Source organism: Pogoniulus pusillus, chromosome 1 (genome assembly GCF_015220805.1).
Source record: "Pogoniulus pusillus isolate bPogPus1 chromosome 1, bPogPus1.pri, whole genome shotgun sequence".
Classification (NCBI taxonomy): Eukaryota; Metazoa; Chordata; class Aves; order Piciformes; family Lybiidae; genus Pogoniulus; species Pogoniulus pusillus.
The window spans coordinates 8,347,553-8,366,545 of NC_087264.1; the positions used below are offsets into that span (position 1 = coordinate 8,347,553).

The window sequence follows — 18,993 nt, forward strand, 5'->3', positions numbered from 1 at the left end:
AACCCCCCTGCCATGGGCATGGACACCATACCCTAGATCAGGCTGGCCACAGCCTTGTCCAGCCTCTCCTTAAACACCTCCAGGGGTGGGGCCTCAACCACCTCCCTGGGAAACCCATTCCAGGCTCTCACCACTCTCATGCTCAAGAATTTCCTCTTCACGTCCAGCCTGAATCTCCCAACCTCCAGCTTTGCTCCATTCTCCATAGTCCTGGTACTCCCTGAGAGCCTAAAAAATTCCCTCCCCAGCTTTTTGCTAGGCTCCATTTAGATACTGAAAGGCCACACGAAGGTCACCTGGGAGCCTCCTCTTTTCCAGAGTGAACAGCCCCAACTCTTTCAATCTGTGCTCACAGCAGAGCTGCTGCAGCCCTCTGAGCATCCTCATGGCCCTTCTCTGGACACACTCCAGCATCTCCACATCCCTCTTGTAATAGGAGCTCTAGAACTGGATGCAGTACTCCAGCTGGGGTCTCAGCAGAGTAGAGTAGAGGGGGAGAATCACCTCCCGGGTCCTGCTGGCCACACTTCTCCTGATGCAGCCCAGGCTCTGGTTGGCTTTCTGGGCTGCAAGTGAACACTGCTGTTTGATGTTGAGCTTCTCATCCACCAGCACCCCCAAGTCCCTCTCCTCAGGGCTGCTCTCCAGCCACTCACTGTCCAGCCTGGATTTGTGCTTGGCATTGCCTCGACCCAGCTGCAGGACCTTGCACTTGGTCTTGTTGAACCTCATGAGGTTGGCTTATGCCCACCTCTTCAGCCTTTCCAGGTCCCTCTGGATGGATCCCTTCCCTCCAGCCTGTCTGCTGCACCACACAGCTTGGTGCCATCAGCAAACTTGCTGAGGCTGCACTCAATGCCTCTGTCCATGTGTGAAAAACATCTATACTGTTTACCATCTGAGTTTTGTGCTTGGTGCACAGTAAGTAACCTCAGTTTGGTGTTACTAAAAGTTTGCTATCTACCCTAGCATCACTTTAGTGCCACGGTCTAGTTGATTGGATAGGGCTGGGGGATGGGTTGTACTGGATGATCTTGGAGGTCTCCTCCAACCTGGTTGATTCTATGATTCTAATACACTTTTGGAGGCTTCCTGAATGTTCAGATGGCTGCCAGTGTGTTCTTGTCAGTTGCATGTATGACCTCAGTGAAGAGTGGCATAGATGATAGAGGCAGTGGGTGTAAAAGAACTATTTAGAATCATAGAATCAAACAGGTTAGAATAGAACTCCAAGATCATCCACACCAACCTATCACCCAGCCCTGGACAATCAACTAGACCATGGCACTAAGTGCCTCAGCCAGGCTTTTCTTCAACACCTCCAGGGACATCAACTCCACCACCTCCCTGGGCAGCCCATTCCAATGCCAATCACTCTCTCTGCCAACAACTTCCTCCTAACATCCAGCCTAGACCTCACCTAGCACAACCTGAGAATGTGTCCCCTTGTTCTGTTGCTGGTTGCCTGGCAGAAGAGACCACCCCCCGCCTACCTACTGCCATCTGTGTGACTAATCCCTCTGCTTCCTAACCCCCCTAGCTGACCCTCAAACTTTCCTTGAATATAAGACAAGTCTTGAGTAACGTAGAGGGGTGGGAGGAAGGTGGAAGGGTGGTTGTGAGCCCTTCCTGGGTTCTCAGGTTTCTGGGAGGGCTGTTGTGTTTCTGTATTACCTTTTAACTTGTCTATTTCTGTCTATAACTGTATATACTGTAAATATCTGCCTGTACATTGTGCTAAGCTGTAAATACAAAGCTTCATTCAATTTCCAGAGCCACTGAGTCTAGTCTGGGTGATTTTAAAGTGTGTGTGTGTGTGGGGGGGGGGGGGGGTGGTGCAGGTAACACCCAAACCATCAGAAAAGCTCTCAAAGAAATCACTGAGCATCCTTCCTGGGTTTGGAGGTTTTTTTTTTCTCTAAAACCAGAATGAATGTCTTTGGACTTCTATATCAGATATAACAAAATTTCTATCTGTTATGATCTCCCAGAAATTTTCAGCTTGAATCCTATGTGGAATTCAGCTGTGAGTTATTTTTTTTTCAGCTGAAGTCCTTCCAGCTATTTTCCTTGAAGCTTGTTTCCTTACAAGACAGGGAGAAAAGGAGGGTGAGGAGAGAACTTCTGGCTCTCTATAACTCCCTGAAAGGAGGTTGAAGTGAGGAGGAGATCATTCTCTTCTTCCAAGTAACAAGTGATAGGAGAAGAGGAAACGACCTCAAGTTGTACCAAGGGAGGTTTAGTTTGGATTTTAGAAGAAATTCCTTCACTTGAAGGAAAGACTGGAACAGGTTCCACAGGGAGGTAGTTGCATCTGCATCCCTGGAGGTGTTGAAGAAAAGCCTGGCTGAGGCACTTAGTGCCATGGTCTAGTTGACTGGATAGGGCTGGGTGCTAGGTTGGACTGGATGAGCTTGGAGGTCTCTTCCAACCTGGTTGATTCTATGAAAAAAAATTCTATGCTGAGGTAATGGTTGGACTTGATGATCTTAAAGGTCTTTTCCAACCAAAATGATTCTGTGATTCTGTGATGCTGTTGTTGTTAAAGATGGTGCTATTGCCATTGAAACTTCTGATATTTTCTTTTAACTCATGAGAATTTTGGTCTGCTTGAAGAATAGTTATAAAATCATTTGGAATTAAATAACACCTCAGAGCACACCAGGATAAAGTTGAGCCAGAAGCTCTGATTCAACTTCCTTTTCCCCTTCATTTCATCGTTATTTTCTCCCAGAGGCTGTAATAAACTCTTGGCTACGAATTGGACACAAAAGGAGCTGCAGGTTCTCAGCCCTGCTGCAAAACAAATCAGATGGATTAGTTTGAGGGCCTAGCTATATTAACATAGGTACTTACTTTAATCTTCCTACATTTGATTTTCTTTCCAAAAGTATACAACAAAGAGGAGCATTCACAGAACTAGTATTGGATGTTGCAATTACTGTGCTATGGCTATTAGCCTCTGTGCAGTGGGGTAAAAAGTGGTTTGTATTCACAGGTTATTATGTAGAAAGAATAACAGCTTTGAAAATGTTGGAGTGCTTTATAGTTAGAAAGATCACCTGCTAGTACACCTGTTGGGTGATGGCATAATATGATATAATTTTATGTTAATTACTTCTCTGCTTTTTTTCCTGCACCTGCTGTTTATAATGTCAGAAGAGTGCAAAGGTCCTAAGACGTGACAATAGGAGCTACATGTCACTGTTCATCAGTGTATATGTTGCATGCCTGAATAGGATCTTGATTTCAGCATAAGCAGCAGAGACTTGTATTGCATTTATTTGTAAACATGAATTATGTAGTCAGTAAGTACCCAAATTCTGCATTCATTCTGCTTACATCTTACAAAAGGATATACGGGATTTAGGAGTTTTCACATTAATTAGATTAAAGCAACAACAACAAAAACCTTTATTTCTGTGTTGGTAGGAGCAGGTAAATGTTGATTGTTTATAGGGTTTATATTTGTTAAGGATTAAGAAATTGCAAGAAATTTAGCTTTTAATTGTTGAAATCTGAGTTAAACTAGTAAGTCTTCACAGTAAGTCCATTTATTTGTCTCTCAGAAATCTGAGTTAAACTAGTGAGTCTTCAGAGTGAGCCCATTTATTTGCCTCTCAGAAATCTGAGTTAAACTAGTGAGTCTTCACAGTGAGCCCATTTATTTGCCTCTCAGAAATCTGAGTTAAACTAGTGAGTCTTCACAGTGAGCCCATTTATTTGTTCCCCACATTGCAGCGCAGTAGAGGATAAGATACTGTTCACTTTCTAATACATGTTTCCATACATGTGGCCTGTATCAGGAACAGTGTGGCCAGTAGGACCATGGAGGTTATTCTTCCCCTGTACTCAACACTGGTCAGGACTCATATTGAGTCCTGTCTCCAGTTCTGGGCTCCACAATTCAAGAGAGATGTTGAGATACTGGAAGTCATCCAGAGAAGGGCAGCAAAGCTGATGAGGGGCCTGGAGCACAGCCCTGTGAGGACATGCTGAGGGAGCTGGGGGTGTGCAGCCTGCAGAAGAGGAGGCTCAGGGCAGACCTCATTGCTGTCTACAACTCCCTGAAGGGAGGCTGTAGCCAGGTGGGGTTGATCTCTTCTGCCAGGCAACCAACAACAGAACAAGGGGACTCAGCCTCAAGTTGTGCTGGGGGAGGTCTAGGCTGGATTTTAGGAGGAAGTTGTTGTCAGAGAGAGTGATTGACATTGGAATGGGCTGCCCAGGGAGGTGGTGGAATCGCCATCCCTGGAGGTGTTGAAGAAAAGACTTGATGGGTTTCTTAGTGCCATGGTCTAGTTGATTGTCTAGGGCTGGGTGCTAGGTTGGACTGGATGATCTTGGAGGTCTCTTCCAACCTAGCTAATTCTATGATTCTATAATTACTCAGCATCAGCAAACGTGTAAGGTGGACTCAGTCTCACTTGTGCCTTTTAGACACTACTGAACTTTTTTTTAAGCAATAATATACTGTTACCCACTTGTGATAAACATAGGTCTGTGTTGTATCTTTATGCTTATGAACTTAGATATGGCAAGTGAAAAGTCCCCTTTTGTGAGCTCTGTTTCCTGTGCTATGTTTCCTCATGCATTTACTAAAAGGGAAGAGCTAAGCAAAGGCTGATAGATGCTATTCCCATGCTTCAAAAGCAGATTGGAGTGACAATCTGTTTTCTCTGGGCTAAGAAGGAAGTACACAGAAAATAGTCTAGCTACAGCCTCATTCTGCTATCCCGTCCCACCCCTGGGCAGGAGGTGAGGAGCTTGGAGCACAAACCCAATGAAGAGAGGCTGAGGGAGATGGAGCTGTTTAGCCTGGAGAAGAGGAGGCTCAGGGGTGACCTCATTGCTGGCTACAACTACCTGAAGGGAGGCTGTAGCCAGGTGGGGGTTGGTCTCTTCTGCCAGGCAACCAGCAACAGAACAAGGGGACACAGTCTCAAGTTGTGCCAGGGGAGGCTTAGGCTGGATGTTAGGAGGAAGTTGTTGTCAGAGTGATTGGCATTGGAATGGGCTGCCCAGGGAGGTGGCAGAGTTGATGTCCCTGGAGGTGTTGAAGCAAAGCCTGGCTGAGGCACTTAGTGCCATGGTCTAGTTGACTGGTTAAGGTCGGGTACTAGGTTGAACTGGATGATCTTGGAGGTCTTTTCCAACCTGATTGATTCTATCAATCAGTAGAAGCACTTTCAGTCATTCTGCAGAAACTGCTTCTCTGCTCTTTCCTACAAGTGTGTTGCCCACAGCTTTGAAGGTCATAGCATGATTTGATCATGGTGTTTGAGTGCTTTATTTCAAATGAAATATGGTAGTGGCATACAGTCTTATTTTGATGTGTTAAAGTTACATTTAAGTTATGGTTGTGATGAAAACCATACCCCTTTGGCATCCTTGCTTCGACATGCTTACATTCTTAGGCTTGCTGATGTGGAAGGTAATGCAGGTTTCTTTCTGTCTCTGAAGCAGTGCTAAAAGTTTAGTGCTAATAGACTTTTGGTTTTAAAATTCTGTCTGTAGATGCTACAGGATTTGTGAGTTTAAGCCCTAATGATTTGACAGAGAGTATTTGCCAGCCCTGTAGCTGTTAATTGAAACAACTGTAAACTTCTCAGTGGATACTAATCCTCCTGATAAAGAGAGAAGGAAACAGAGCTGTGTTTTTTATAGACCATTTGCATTTGTCCCACAGTGGTAAATAAGAGTCACGCACTGTACAGACACATCAAAATACATCTGGAACAATCAGCTAGGTCAAGCCAGGCTTAGTAGGTCTGGGTCAGCATGAGCCATGACATGCCTGGTCTGAGCAACATGGTGCTAAACCCCTGGAGGGAGACTGAAGCCTGAAGTCTCACCATGGGCTCACACTGTGAGTTCAGACCCTGCTTGCTTTCCCTCAAAGCAAGCCTTTTTGGTAGTGGGAAGGGAAGACACCTTTGTGGGGAAGGTGGTTTTCCCAGAGTGAAACTCATCACTTGTAGTTTGAGTGTATTGACCCCTGTGATTTCCACAGATGCAAAGCTAATGAATATAGCTGTAATCTGTTAATAGGTGACTCATTTCAGGCCATGGCAAAAGCATTTTATTTCTAATGTGAACTGTGAGGGCAAGGGAAAGCATATGTCACAAGCTTGGGACAGAGGAAGAAGGTAGCAGAAAAAGCAACATTACCATGATTAAAGGCATATCAAAATTCCTCAGACATCATACTCAGGAAGTAAAAGTGTGCAAGAGCTTAGAAGGTTGCAGATAAACCTGAAAGCATACTGGAAGCATGCCTATTTACCAGCCAGACACACCTTCTCCCTTTCTGCACTTTCCTTCCTCCAGCCTCAGTCCCCAACATCACTGAAATGTATATAGGCATTTTCCAGAGTAGGTGTTCAAATACTTCATTATTTCAGCCAGGTGGAAGTCCAGAACAGCTTCAAAGCAACAAACTTCTAACTTTTTTTTTCTACAAGAATCAAAGGTACTGAGACAAATTAAATGTCAGTAGCATTGATTTTTGGACAATTTTATAAGGCCAGGCAGGATACATTAGTATCTAAGAGGCTGGAAATGGGAAAGGCGTCAGTAAGCAATGTGGAGAATATTTAATTTACTAAAGGGCATTCCACTGGGATCCATGTAAAAATGATCAACTGGCAGGATAAGTAAGAGGTTGTAGCCAGGTGGGGGTTGGGCTCTTCTCCCAGACAACCAGCAATAGAACAAGGGGACTCAGTCTCAAGTTGTGGCAGGGGAGGTCTAGGCTGGATGTTAGGAGGAAGTTGTTGGCAGAGAGAGTGATTGGCATTGGAATGGGCTGCCCAGGGAGGTGGTGGAGTCACCCCACAGGTGTTGAAGCAAAGCCTGGCTGAGGCACTTAGTGCCATGGTCTGGTTGACTGGCTAGGGCTGGGTGCTAGGTTGGACTGGATGATCTTGGAGGTCTTTTCCAACCTGGTTGATTCTATGATTAAGAGAAAGAGATCTCAAATGAAAAAAGATCACAGAATCACAGAATGTCAAGGGCTGTAAGGCACCTCGAAAGATCATCTAGTTCAACCTCTCAAAAAGATAAGAAATATCCCCTTTTTATGAGTTAAAAGAGATTCCTGAGTGGTTTGTGAGTTAAAATATATTCCCATATATATCTTTCAGTTTCTTTCTAAAACCACTGAAATGGACATTTAGTTAGGAAATAAAAGTAATTAGGATGTTTAAAAATAATGTCCTATAATATGGAATGGGAGAAGAGGAGGCTCAGGGGTGACCTCACTGATGTCTACAACTACCTGAAGGGAGGCTGTAGCCAGGTGGGGGTTGATCTCTTCTCCCAGGCAACCAGAAACAGAACAAGGGGACACAGTCTCAAGTTGTGCAGGGGGAAGTATAGGCTGGATGTTAGGAGGAGGTTGTTGGCAGAGAGTGATTGGCATTGGAATGGGCTGCCCAGGGAGGTGGTGGAGTCACTGTCCCTGAAGGCATTGAAGCAAAGCCTGGCTGAAGCACTTAGTGCCATGGTCTAGTTGATTGGGTAGGGTTGGGTGCTAGGTTGGACTGGATGATCTTGGAGGTCTCTTCCAACCTGGTTGATTCTTTGATTAAATAGATATTTAACACCTATTCACATGGTACCTGTGGGGATTAGTAAGCTGCATTCTTAGTCTTGCAAATTTTACAGTATAAATTAATGTGTTTTTTTATTCTTAATGACCAAAACCAGTCTCTTAATACTGGTCTCCCTGTGTTCATTTAATTACTAAAAATGCAATTCTAGCAGAAACAATTAAGAACAAGCAATCATTATATGGAGAACAAACCAGATCTAGATCTCCAGCTGATTTCAGGAAAAAAACAAACACCTCTCTGCCTCCTCAAATAAATGAAGGAGGAAAAGAGGAGGAAAAAACATAAAGAATCAATCTACTTTTGCATCACAAATCCATTTTCTCAGGGAGACTTCTTGCAGTGCACACAGCTGTAGTGAGGAGTGGGTAGCACATGGGTCAGTGGTCAGTAACAGGTATCAAGCTAACTAAACTGAAGGAGACAATAGTCACTGAAAGACTGAGACTTAAATGGCCAGACATAATGGATTGGAAAATAGGTCTGTTTGCTCTTGATCAGCATTTTGTTTCCAGTATTGCTTTTTCACATTACATATTGTTGCCTGATAATACCAAGGAAAGAAGTACTGTACTTTAGCATAAAGGGGGTTGAGAAAAGTGTGCCTTCATCCTCACAGCAGCAAGGGAACTGCTAGCACCTCAGCATACCAAATGGCATCCTGGCTTCTGCGAGCTGGTTGCTGATAGCAACTTGAAAAGATGAATCTAGAGGACTTTTATAACGAGATCAAAGTGGCCTGGTGGGCCCAGTGTGCAACTCCTGCTGCTTTCTCAAAGATTGCATTTGTGTTGTGCTGTCTGCTGGACAGATCTTCAGCTGAGGTGGGATGAGTGGCAGCACGGCTGGTGAACAGCATTACTCTTCTAGGCAGCTTCCAGTGAGAGAAGGGGAAAGGGAGCATAACACAGCGAGTCCCAGGAAGACATGTGATCTGCTGCCAGTGGCACGTACAATCTGTAGGTGATTGTCAGCCCTGGATGGCTCTTTATGGGCAAACCATCTCTGTTGGTCGTGAGAATAGCATACAAATACCAGGGAGAGTGGCCACAGAAAAGAGATGCTTAGGGAAAGTAAATACGAATCAGACTGACTGAGGAAGGAGGTCACATACCTCCTGATAGTGGGAGAGGGAAAGACTGTTAGACTGTTTTTCACATAGAATCATGGAATCAAACAGGTTGGAAGAGACCTCCAAGATCATCCAGGCCTACCTATCACTAAGTCCTAGCCAGTCAACTAGACCATGGCACTAGGTGCCTCGGCCAGGCTTTTCTTCAAAAGTCACCTCCAGGGACAGTGACTCCACCACCTCCCTGGGCAGCCCATTCCAAGGCCAATCACTCTCTGCCAACAACTTCCTCCTAACATCCAGCCTAGACCTCCCCCAGCACAACTTGAGACTGTGTCCCCTTGTTCTGTTGCTGGTTGCCTGGCAGAAAAGACCAACCCCCACCTGGCTACAATGTCCCTTCAGGTAGTTGTAGACAGCAATGAGGTCAGCCCTGAGCCTCCTCTTCTCCAGGCTAAACACCCCCAGCTCCCTCAGCCTCTCCTCATAGGGTTTGTGTTCCAGGCCCCTCACCAGCTTTGTCGCCCTTCTCTGGACACTTTCCAGCACCTCAACATCTCTCTTGAATTGAGGAGCCCAGAACTAGACACAGCACTCAAGGGGTGGCCTGACCAGTGCTGAGTACAGGGGAAGAATAACCTCCCTTGTCCTACTGGCCACACTGTTCCTGATGCAGGCCAGGATGCCATTGGCTCTCTTGGCCACCTGGGCACACTGCTGGCTCATCCTCAGCTACTATCTACCAGTACCCCCCAGGTCCCTTTCTGCATGGCTGCTCTCCAGCCACTCTGTCCCCAGCCTGTAGCACTGCTTGGGGTTGTTGTGGCCAAAGTGTAGAACCCTGCACTTGGTCTTGTTCAATCTCATCCTGCTGAAGGTTGGGCTTGGTGACCTGGGAAAGCTTTTCCACCCAAAGCAATTCCATGGCAACACAACACTACTCACCCACGAGCCTCCAGTTCAGCCAGCTACTCCAACTTGTCACAAGTGAGCTGAAAGCAGCAACTAAACACAGAGCAGTAAGGAGACACAGCCAGCACCAGTGCATGATGTTGGAGTGATCTTTGAGTCCTATCCTAGCTAACCGGGGGGCCACCAGGCCCCCCAGCCTTTGAATCCCCTCCACCATCACCCAGTGCACACCATGGGTACTCACCAGTGATGATCCCAAGGAGGATCCTCTGCCCAAATGGGCAAACTTGGGGCTGCTGCCTTTCCTGGGGCAATTATAAAGGGGAGTGGGCAGGGAGGGCAAAGTGGTCACACCTGGGGTGGGAGACTCCAATAGAAGCCAGGTGCTGTGAGTTTGGGGGAAAAAGGGGGAAATGAGGTGTGGGGTAGTAAAGGCACAGGTGTGGTGGAAGAGGGGAAGTGGTGCTGGAAGTAGGGAGATGGAGGGGAAGAGAATGGGGAGGAAAAGGATGGAGATGAAAAGAGGAAGGTGGGGGGAAAGGAAGAAAAGTAGGAAGATGGGGGGAAACTGGAGTTGGAGAGGAAAGGAAAGGAGGGAGGTGGGGGAGAAGTGGGACTAAAAAAAAAAGAGAAAAAAAAACCCTGGGCTGTGTTTAAAAAAAAAGAAAAAAGGAGAGCCTGCTCTGACAGGGAGTTGGACTAGATGACCTTCTGAGGTCCCTTCCAGCCCCTAACATTCTGTGTGATTCATCCCATTGGCCTCTGCTCACCCATCCAGCCTGGCAAGGTCCCTCTGCAGGGCTCTCCTACCCTCCAACAGATCAACACCTGCTCCTATCTTGGTATCATCTGCAAACTTACTGATGCTGGACTCAATCCTCTCATCCAGATCATCAATAAAGATATTGAACAGGACTGGGCCCAGCACTGATCCTTGGGGAACACCACTAGTGACAGCTACTGAATGGATGTGGCACCATTCACCACCACTCTGTGGGCCTGGCCCTCCTGCCAGTTCTTGACCCATATCAGAGTGAATCTGTCCGAGCCACGAGCTGCCAACTTTGCCAGGAGCTTGTTGTGGCAGACAGTGTCAAAGGCTACATCCTATTAGGCCATGTTCAGTTTTAAACATGTATCAAAAAAACCCAAAAAACAATACAGACACTGAAATGAAGTGGTGAAAGAAATCCCATAGCAGCCCTCAGAGGTCCTGGATGTGCCCAAGATGGTTAAGTTTCTGGTTTTAGTTATGAAACATGGAACATGTCCAGAGAAGGGCAACAAAGCTGGTGAGGGGCCTGGAGCACAAATCCTATGAGGAGAGGTTGAGGGAGCTGGGCCTGTTTAGCCTGGAGAAGAGGAGGCTCAGGGGTGACCTTATTACTGTCTACAACTACCTGAAGGGAGGCTGTAGCCAGGTGGGGGTTGGTCTCTTCTCCCAGGCAACCAGCAATAGAACAAGAGGACACAGTCTCAAGTTGTGCCAGGGTAGGTATAGGCTGGATATTAGGAAGAAGTTCTTCACAGAGAGAGTGATTGGCATTGGAATGGGCTGCCCAGGGAGGTGGTGGAGGCACCGTCCCTGGAGGTGTTGAAGAAAAGCCTGGCTGAGGCACTTAGTGCCATGGTCTAGTTGATTGGTTAGGGCTGGGTGGTAGGTTGGACTGGATGATCTTGGAGGTCTCTTCCAACCTGGTTGATTCTATGATTCTATGAAAGAGTAGTCCTGGAGAGGTAGAACTGGTTGCCCAAAGTCAGAGAATGTATCTGAAGTAGTTTTAGGAAAAGAATCCACTAACTGGCTCTCTATTCCATAGTAAAAAAAGAAAGTGTGTATTGATCAGAGAATCATAGAATCAGTCAGGGTTGGAAGGGACCACAAGCATCACCTAGTTACAACTCCCCTGCCATGGGCACAGACACCCTACCCTAGAGCAGGCTGGCCACAGCCCCATGTAGCCTGGCCTTAAACACCTCCAGCCATGGGGCCTCAACCACCTCCCTGGGCAACCCATTCCATTCTCTCACCACTCTCATGCTCAACAACATCCTCCTCGTGTCCAGCCTGAACCTACCCAACTCCAGCTTTGCTCCATTCCCCCTTAGTCCTGTCACTCCCTGGTATCCTGAAAAGTCCTTCCCCAGCTTTTTTGGAGGCCCCCTTCAGGTCCTGGAAGGCCACAATAAATGCTGTAAGAACCCAACTTCAGTAATCTCTGTTAACTCTTCAATAAAAATAATTGCTAGTGTTCTCAGAGAAGTGAGAGGCAAATTATTCATTCCTGCTGTGGGGTATGATGTGTGCTGGATTAAGTGAAAGACTGAGTAGACTAATGGCTAAGTATGGGTATTCCACTCTGAGATCACAGCACTGCTACAAATCTGAGGATCCTCTGTATGTGCAATTACATGGAAGCTAATTTTTCAGCTTGCCCTAATGCCTCATTCCCAGCATCACTGAACTTTAGATCCAAATTCAATGTGAAAAGCCACTCACAATCACGTGAAATGAAGTTGTGATTGCAATGTGAATACTTTCTTGGAAGGACTAAATGAGTGGATTATGTACTTATCCCTTATTTAATAATACCTAAATGAAATAGTCCTAAGGAAACAGAGGATTAACAAATAAGAAGTATAATACACAGTGAGCGGTCTAGCTGAAGAAAGACCTACATAATCTAACATATCCTCCACTAAATCCACTGTAGCATATTTAGTGGAGAGACTGAATTACTTCAGATAAGTGCATGCTTACCATGGTCCATTTGGGTCAAGGCTAAAGTTCAGGAAGGATAGAGCAAGACTCTCAGGCTGCCTCTCTGTTCCTGTACCGATCCTGTCCACAAGTAGAGGAGTCCAGCTGTGAATGAAGTAATCTTCTTAACTGCAAAAAAAATTGTGTAGAAACAAGCACATGCAGCATGGTAGCACAGAGATACTCTGAGAAGCTTCATTCTGTTGTTTATAAAGCTCTGAGTCATCCAGCACTCCAGGTCTCACCAAGGTCAGCTAACAAAACTTCTTTTGGCTTCAGCAGATGTCAAATAGTTCACTAATTCAATCCCAGCTTTTTCTTTTCTCCCAGACTGACATTTTCCCAAAGCTGTGGAATATATTTGAAAATAGAATCATAGAATCATAGAATCAGTCAGGGTTGGAAGGGACCACAAGGATCATCTAGTTCCAACCTCCATGCCATGGGTGGGGAAACTCCACCATAAGTCAGTTGTGTTCAGTAGTATTTCTGCATGAAAGGTGCAATCAGACTGAAAGAGTTGAGGCTGTTCAGTCTGGAGAAGAGGAGGCTCCCAGGTGGCCTTCTTGTGGCCTTCCACTATCTGAAGGAGGCCTACAAAAAAGCTGGGGAGGGACTTTTTAGGAGTGACAGGACTAGGGGGAATGGAGCAAAGCTGGAGGTGGAGAGATTCATCCTGGACGTGAGGAGGAAGTTCTCCATGTGAGTGGTAAGAGCCTGGAATGGGTTGCCCAGGGAAGTGGTTGAGGCCCCATGGCTGGAGGTGTTTAAGGCCAGGCTGGCTGAGGCTGTGGCCAGCCTGACCTAGGGTAGGGTGTCCATGCCCATGGCAAGGGGGTTGGAACTAGATGATGCTTGTGGTCTCTACCAACCCTGACTGATTCCATGATTCTAATCAATTTCTGTGTTTACAAAATTGCATGTGCAGGTTCCAAATGACTTTAGCAGGGAGTCAGGACATGTTGCTTGGTGACACCAGTTAAGGATCCAGGTTTCTGTTTCTAATTCCTACATACCTTCTTTTTATTTAAACCAGAATTCCTTCTCTGCTTTTTTTCCAGGTCTGGGGTTGGTGTGACAGGTTCTAGGCAGACATTATTTTACGCAGAAGTAACAGATGAGATGAAAACTGGAGAAGGAGGTGGCCAACCTGAAGAAGGAGAGCTGATTGAAGTAGTAGAAATACCTTTAGAAGAGTCCATGAAGTTTGCTTATGATGAGACTCTCCCGAAGACGATGGGTGTCATCTTCAGCTTCATGTGGTTCCAAAACAACATAGCACCCAAGCTGCCAACAAAAGAAAATTAAAGCACAAGGATGTTAAGAGAAGCTTTCCTGCAGCTTCTGTGGCTACAGAAAACTGCAAATCTGCCTGCTTTGATCAACTCAACTTTTCACAGAGCAAATCTTTCTTAAAATAAATGTGGGAGTAAAATCTGAATTAAAGTCCTGACCTAATTTCCATTGTTACCAAAGCACTTACTGGCTTCACCAGAGCCAGGATTTGCCTCTGAGAGTCAAATACTGACTTTTGTATGGAGGCTAAGTGTGTCCATGTCTCCTTTCTCAAGGCACTGCTGTACCACTATTAAAGACTGGATGAGGCACTTAGTGCCATGGTCTAGTGGACTGGATAGGGCTGGGTGCTAGGTTGGGCTGGATGATCTTGGAGGTCTCTTCCAATCTGGTTCATTCTATGATTCTGTTTTGAAGAGTGCTCTGGACTCAGAGCAGCTGCTGTTAACCGTGGTCTGTGGACATTGGCAGCTGTGTATTCACTGTAGTTTCTGATCTGTTTTGGGGAAGGCAGCAAACATTCATAGTCACAGCTATCTTAGCTGTGTTCCCCAGTTCTGCAAGGCCTTCAGGGAGTGGCCTTCTCTGTGGTGTGTAGCTCCTGTGCAGAGAAAACATTTGCATTTCTGACCATGCAACCCTTTAATTCCATCAGCAAACATGTCTGTAAATCCTTCTGCTAATGTGTTGCTTGGACAATAGACCAGCTGTAAGATTATGTCCTTCTGTTTGTCCCCACTATAGTGCTGAGCAGCAGCAATGGTGGTAGAGGGATGAATGATGGAGGCTTCTACTGGAACACATGCTTCTTTGTTTGTTTTATGGGTAATACTTGATTAATTAGACCAAACTTTGTCCTCTAGAACAGGACTCAAGAGACTGCTTCTTACAATTTGACTAGGAGGTGAATAACAGAAGTGACTTTTCAGAGGTGTTCTGCAGTCTGTTTCCTTATCACCCCAGTGGGAAGAATGGGACTTAACCTTAAGATAACACTCCTTGAAATCTCATGATCAGAAGTGCTTTATTGAGAGGTTTTATCTTCATTTGTGCAGTGTACATTGGAGCCCATGCAGCCTGCAGAGACACAGGGAGCAGCACGATTTCATTTAGTAGAGTGATCTAATCAGAACATTGGCACCTTGTTCTGTCAGCGTAATTTAGATGTGGACTGCTTGTCACGTGGAACTGTTAAAAGCATGAATGAAAGAGAATCACATCTGGCAGTTCAATTATGCACTAGTTTCTGTTATTCACTAGTTTAATGGTCATTAGCATGCTTTTGTTGTATATTCCAAGAGTACTGAGGTGGTAGCTATAAACATAGGTGAGACCTTTAATGTAGGAACTGGAATAAATGCAGTAGAGAGGCCTGATGGTGTCCAGTGGCTGATGTAAAATCACTGCATGTCTGAGTAGATGTGTACAGAAATAGTTTTCTTAGGAAAATCTTTTGGAACTGGTACTTGCTGCTTGTCCTACTGACAGGGAGGAAAGGTCATCAAATCATAGAAGGGCTGAAGGGACCTTACAGATCATCTAGTTCCAATGTCCCCACCATGGGCATGGACACTTTATCTGGATGAGGCACTTAGTGCCATGGTCTAGTTGACTGGCTAGGGCTGGGTGATAGGCTGGACTGGATGATCTGGGAGGTCTCTTCCAACCTGGTTGATTCTATGATTCTATGACACCTTCCACTATATTCTATCATTCTATTATTAGGTTGTTCAAAGCTTGTCCTGGGAAAGGAGTTTTCCAAGGAAAGCCCCTGAAGAAAGAGCAGCCCATGTCTATGGGAGTCAGACATCTTTTGTGGAAGCAGACACATTTATGTTGAAGTGTACCTGGTCTGTGGTGAGTCTAGGGCTGAGTTAGGGCAAAAAAAATTCTGTCTGATGTATTTATGTTGGAAGGTGGTTTAAGGTGGGGTCTGCACTGCTCCACATCTTCACTGTGTCTGGTATAATGTCTACTGATTGCTATTGATGCCTTCACAAATGACTACAACATACAGAATAAATGCCTTTTGTTCCAAGCTGTAGTTACCAAAGTGTCTGTCTGATTCCATCAAATTTATTACACAGCTTGTTCCTCAATTTGTGTCAAACTGCACATGAAAAGCCTTTTGGTTTTGCTTATAATGCAATGATTTGGGAAGTGGGTGCAGTGGTGTGGTGGTCAGAGTTTGAAACTTTTCAAAGCAGCACTTTATGTATTTACACTGTTTGCCCCAGAATTTCGAATTCATAATCATAGAATCAGTCAGGGTTGGAAGGCACCACAAGGATCACCTAGTTCCAACCCTCCTGCCATGAGCAGAGACACCCTACCCTAGATCAGGCTGCCCACAGCCTCCTCCAGCCTGGCCTTAAACACCTCCCGCCATGGGGCCTCAACCACCTCCCTGGGCAACCCATTCCAGCCTCTCACCACTCTCATGATGAACAACTTCCTCTTAACGTCCAGTCTGAATCTCCCTACCTCCAGCTTTGCTCCATTCCCCAAGACAACTCAAACCACTTCTCTTGTCAGGGCTTGTTTTGAAGATCATAATTAGAGCAAATTCAATATACATCATCTAAGCTCAGGCAGGAAAAAAGAGCTTCTAATGGAACCTTGAAACCCTGACTGCGTTTTAGATGTGTCCTTCAGACGTGCCACCACACATGTCTAGAGAGAGCAGAGAATAAAGCAGGGTCCTCATTTGCTGCTAATGAATACTGATTCTGGCTGGCAAAACTCTTTATCTGATCTCATCCAGCTATCCCCCTGAGATCAGCATCTTTCTTCTATGGAGTGTAAGTGGTCTGCATTTAAAACACAGATCTTAGCATCTTTATGATGTGGCTTTGGGATATGGGATAATCTAATGAAGCTGCTATTATGACTCGGACTTCTAATGATGCCTGACTTGATAACTGAATGTATTTTTGCTGTCAAGCTCTCAATGAGGTGGCAGAAGAGACATCACCAGCACCTTGTGAGCACACAGGCATTGTTTGTTATGGTTGTCTGTCACTCTATTTGTAAAGTACCTACAAGCCCTGAGCTACTCCCAGATCTCACAGAATCACAGATATGGTTAAGCTGAAAAAGGCCTTTAAGATCATTGAGTCCATCCACAGTAACATTATTAATATGCCTTCCCTAAAAGGCTGTCACTTGAAAGAAATTAGTTGAATTACAATGTGGGATAGGTGGGAGCAGGGTCTGGGGTGGGGTGCAGGGTCCTCTGGCCAGCCCTGCTCCCTGAGTGCTAGGGATGCTCCCTGCACTGCTGGAATTGTGCTCCCTGAGTGCTAGGAGTGCTCCCCTGAGTGCTAGGGATGCTCCCTGCACTGCTGGAAGTGCACTCCCTGGGTGCTAGGGATGCTCCCTGCAGTGCTGGAAGTGTGCTCCCTGGGTGCTAGGGATGCTCCCTGCACTGCTGGAAGCGTGCTCCTGGGCACTATGAGTGCTCCCTGGGTACTAGGGATGCTCCCTGCACTGCTGGAAGTGCTCTCCCTGGGTGCTAGGGATGCTCCCTGCACTGCTGGAAGTGTGCTCCCTTGGCAGCCGCCTGCTTGCCTTTTTGCCCTCTCCCTCATTACCCTCCGCTCCCCGCCGAGGATGAAAGCAGCACTCCGCGCTCCCCGCAGAGCCGAGGCGGTGGCCGGGCCCAGGGCAGGCGATGTCACGGCTCCTGACACACGCCTGCCGACTGCGCAGGGCGACCTGCTGCACAAACAGGAGGTTTGCTAAATTAGGGCAATTGCCGAGCTCGCTGTACGCCCTGCTTGGGGCTCTATACATAGATGAAAGGCACACCCAGTTGTGCAGCCTGCTGGGCTGGCACACCTGGTGCTGTCTGCAAGTCTATTCACAACCGTTAGCAGGTGCGACTTGGCCTTTGTGGCCATAAAAGTCTGCCTGGGCAGCTCCTGCTGCGCTCCCTGCGCCTCCGCTGCCCTGCGCGCTGCGGCTGAGGAGGCTGCCACAGATTAGTTTGGTTGGTTGAAGCTTCTAGGAGCCATCTCCTGAAGCATGTAGTAGCTTCAGAGGGATCAGAACAAGGCCTGAGTGTGCAGGACAGATTTGCAGCTTCAGTCTTAGAGGCTGTGCTGAGGTGGAGTAAGTGGCAGGGCAGGACAGGGCAGCTGCAAGCAGGGAAACTCTTGCTGCATGGTCCCTATTTCTGCAGTCCCAGGGGTGCTGCCGAGTGATGCTGCCAGCAGGTAGCAATCTGGCCCCTCTTTGGGTTCAGCCTCTCCAAACATGATTTTGTTTGTTACATATGCAACAGCACAGCAGTATAGTGGAGCTCTGAAAACTCCAGCCTTTGGGCCAGACCCCAATTTTCTTTGGAGAAAGTTTTCAGCAGGAATTTTCCTTCCTTCTGCTTCACATAGGATTTTTCTTGATATGAACCAAATAAGAAAAAAAAAAGGATGCTCAATAAATCTTGTGCTGCTGCAAATGTCACTCCTTGATTTGTCTCATCCTTCAGAGCCAGTCTCACTCTTTAACCGGGAAGGAATCTTTGCAAGAGCCATAATTGTTCTCCAGATGAATCATGAGGAAGGAGAAGTCATAATACAGCTGAATATCCCAGGCTTGCAGTGCTCAGTGCTCTCTGGCCTGCCTCAGGACTGGCTTCAGTGCATTTCTTGTAATTGGAAACACACAATCAGATGAGCTCTAAACCCTGCCAGACAAAGGCTGTGTATCACTTTGCTGCTGAAGTGCTCAATATCCTGTGCTGGCTTCACTCCCTAATAAAACATTGCAAAGCAGTGGTGCTCTGAGAAACCCATTTCAGACACTTGGTAACAATGAGAATGGGCTGGGAATGGGCAATGCAGGAATAGATGTCAACTATCAGCCATTCATGGCTACTCTCATGGCCCAGCCTTATTGGCAAAAAAGTTCTCCAGGCTCTTCTTGTGCCCACCTGTGGTTCAGTACTCAGGGCATAGGTGCAATGGGTAGAGCATCAAACAATAAGATAGAATCATAGAGTCATAGAATCCTAGAATCACTCAGGGTTGGAAGGGACCACAAGGATCAGCTAGTTCCAAGCCCCCTGACATGCCTAGGGACACCCTGCCCTAGATCAGGCTGGCCACAGCCTCATGCAGCCTGACCCTAAACATGCCCAGAGACAGGGCCTCAACTGCCTCCCTGGGCAGCCCATTCCAGGCTCTCACCACTCTCATGCTGAACAACTTCCTCCTCACGTCCAGTCTGAACCTACCCATCTCTGGCTTCACTCCACTTCCCCTCCATTCCTGTCACTACCTGAGAGCCTAAAAAGAGATAAAGACTCTCTTATCAATTTACTTGAGCAAAATGTTGCT

The 18,993-nt window shown here is 46.4% G+C and overlaps 1 protein-coding gene across 1 annotated transcript in view; it reads left to right on the forward strand.

The window, feature by feature from the left end:
* The window catches only part of NUDT14 (nudix hydrolase 14), an 81,475-nt gene extending 65,777 nt beyond the window's left edge, over positions 1 to 15,698 (forward strand). Inside the window, exon 5 of the mRNA XM_064160400.1 lies at positions 13,420 to 15,698. Within this exon, the coding sequence (XP_064016470.1) occupies positions 13,420 to 13,666 (247 nt within the window). The 3' untranslated portion in view covers positions 13,667 to 15,698. The remainder of the gene's footprint in view (positions 1 to 13,419) is intronic.
* The last annotated feature ends 3,295 nt before the right edge of the window (positions 15,699 to 18,993 follow it).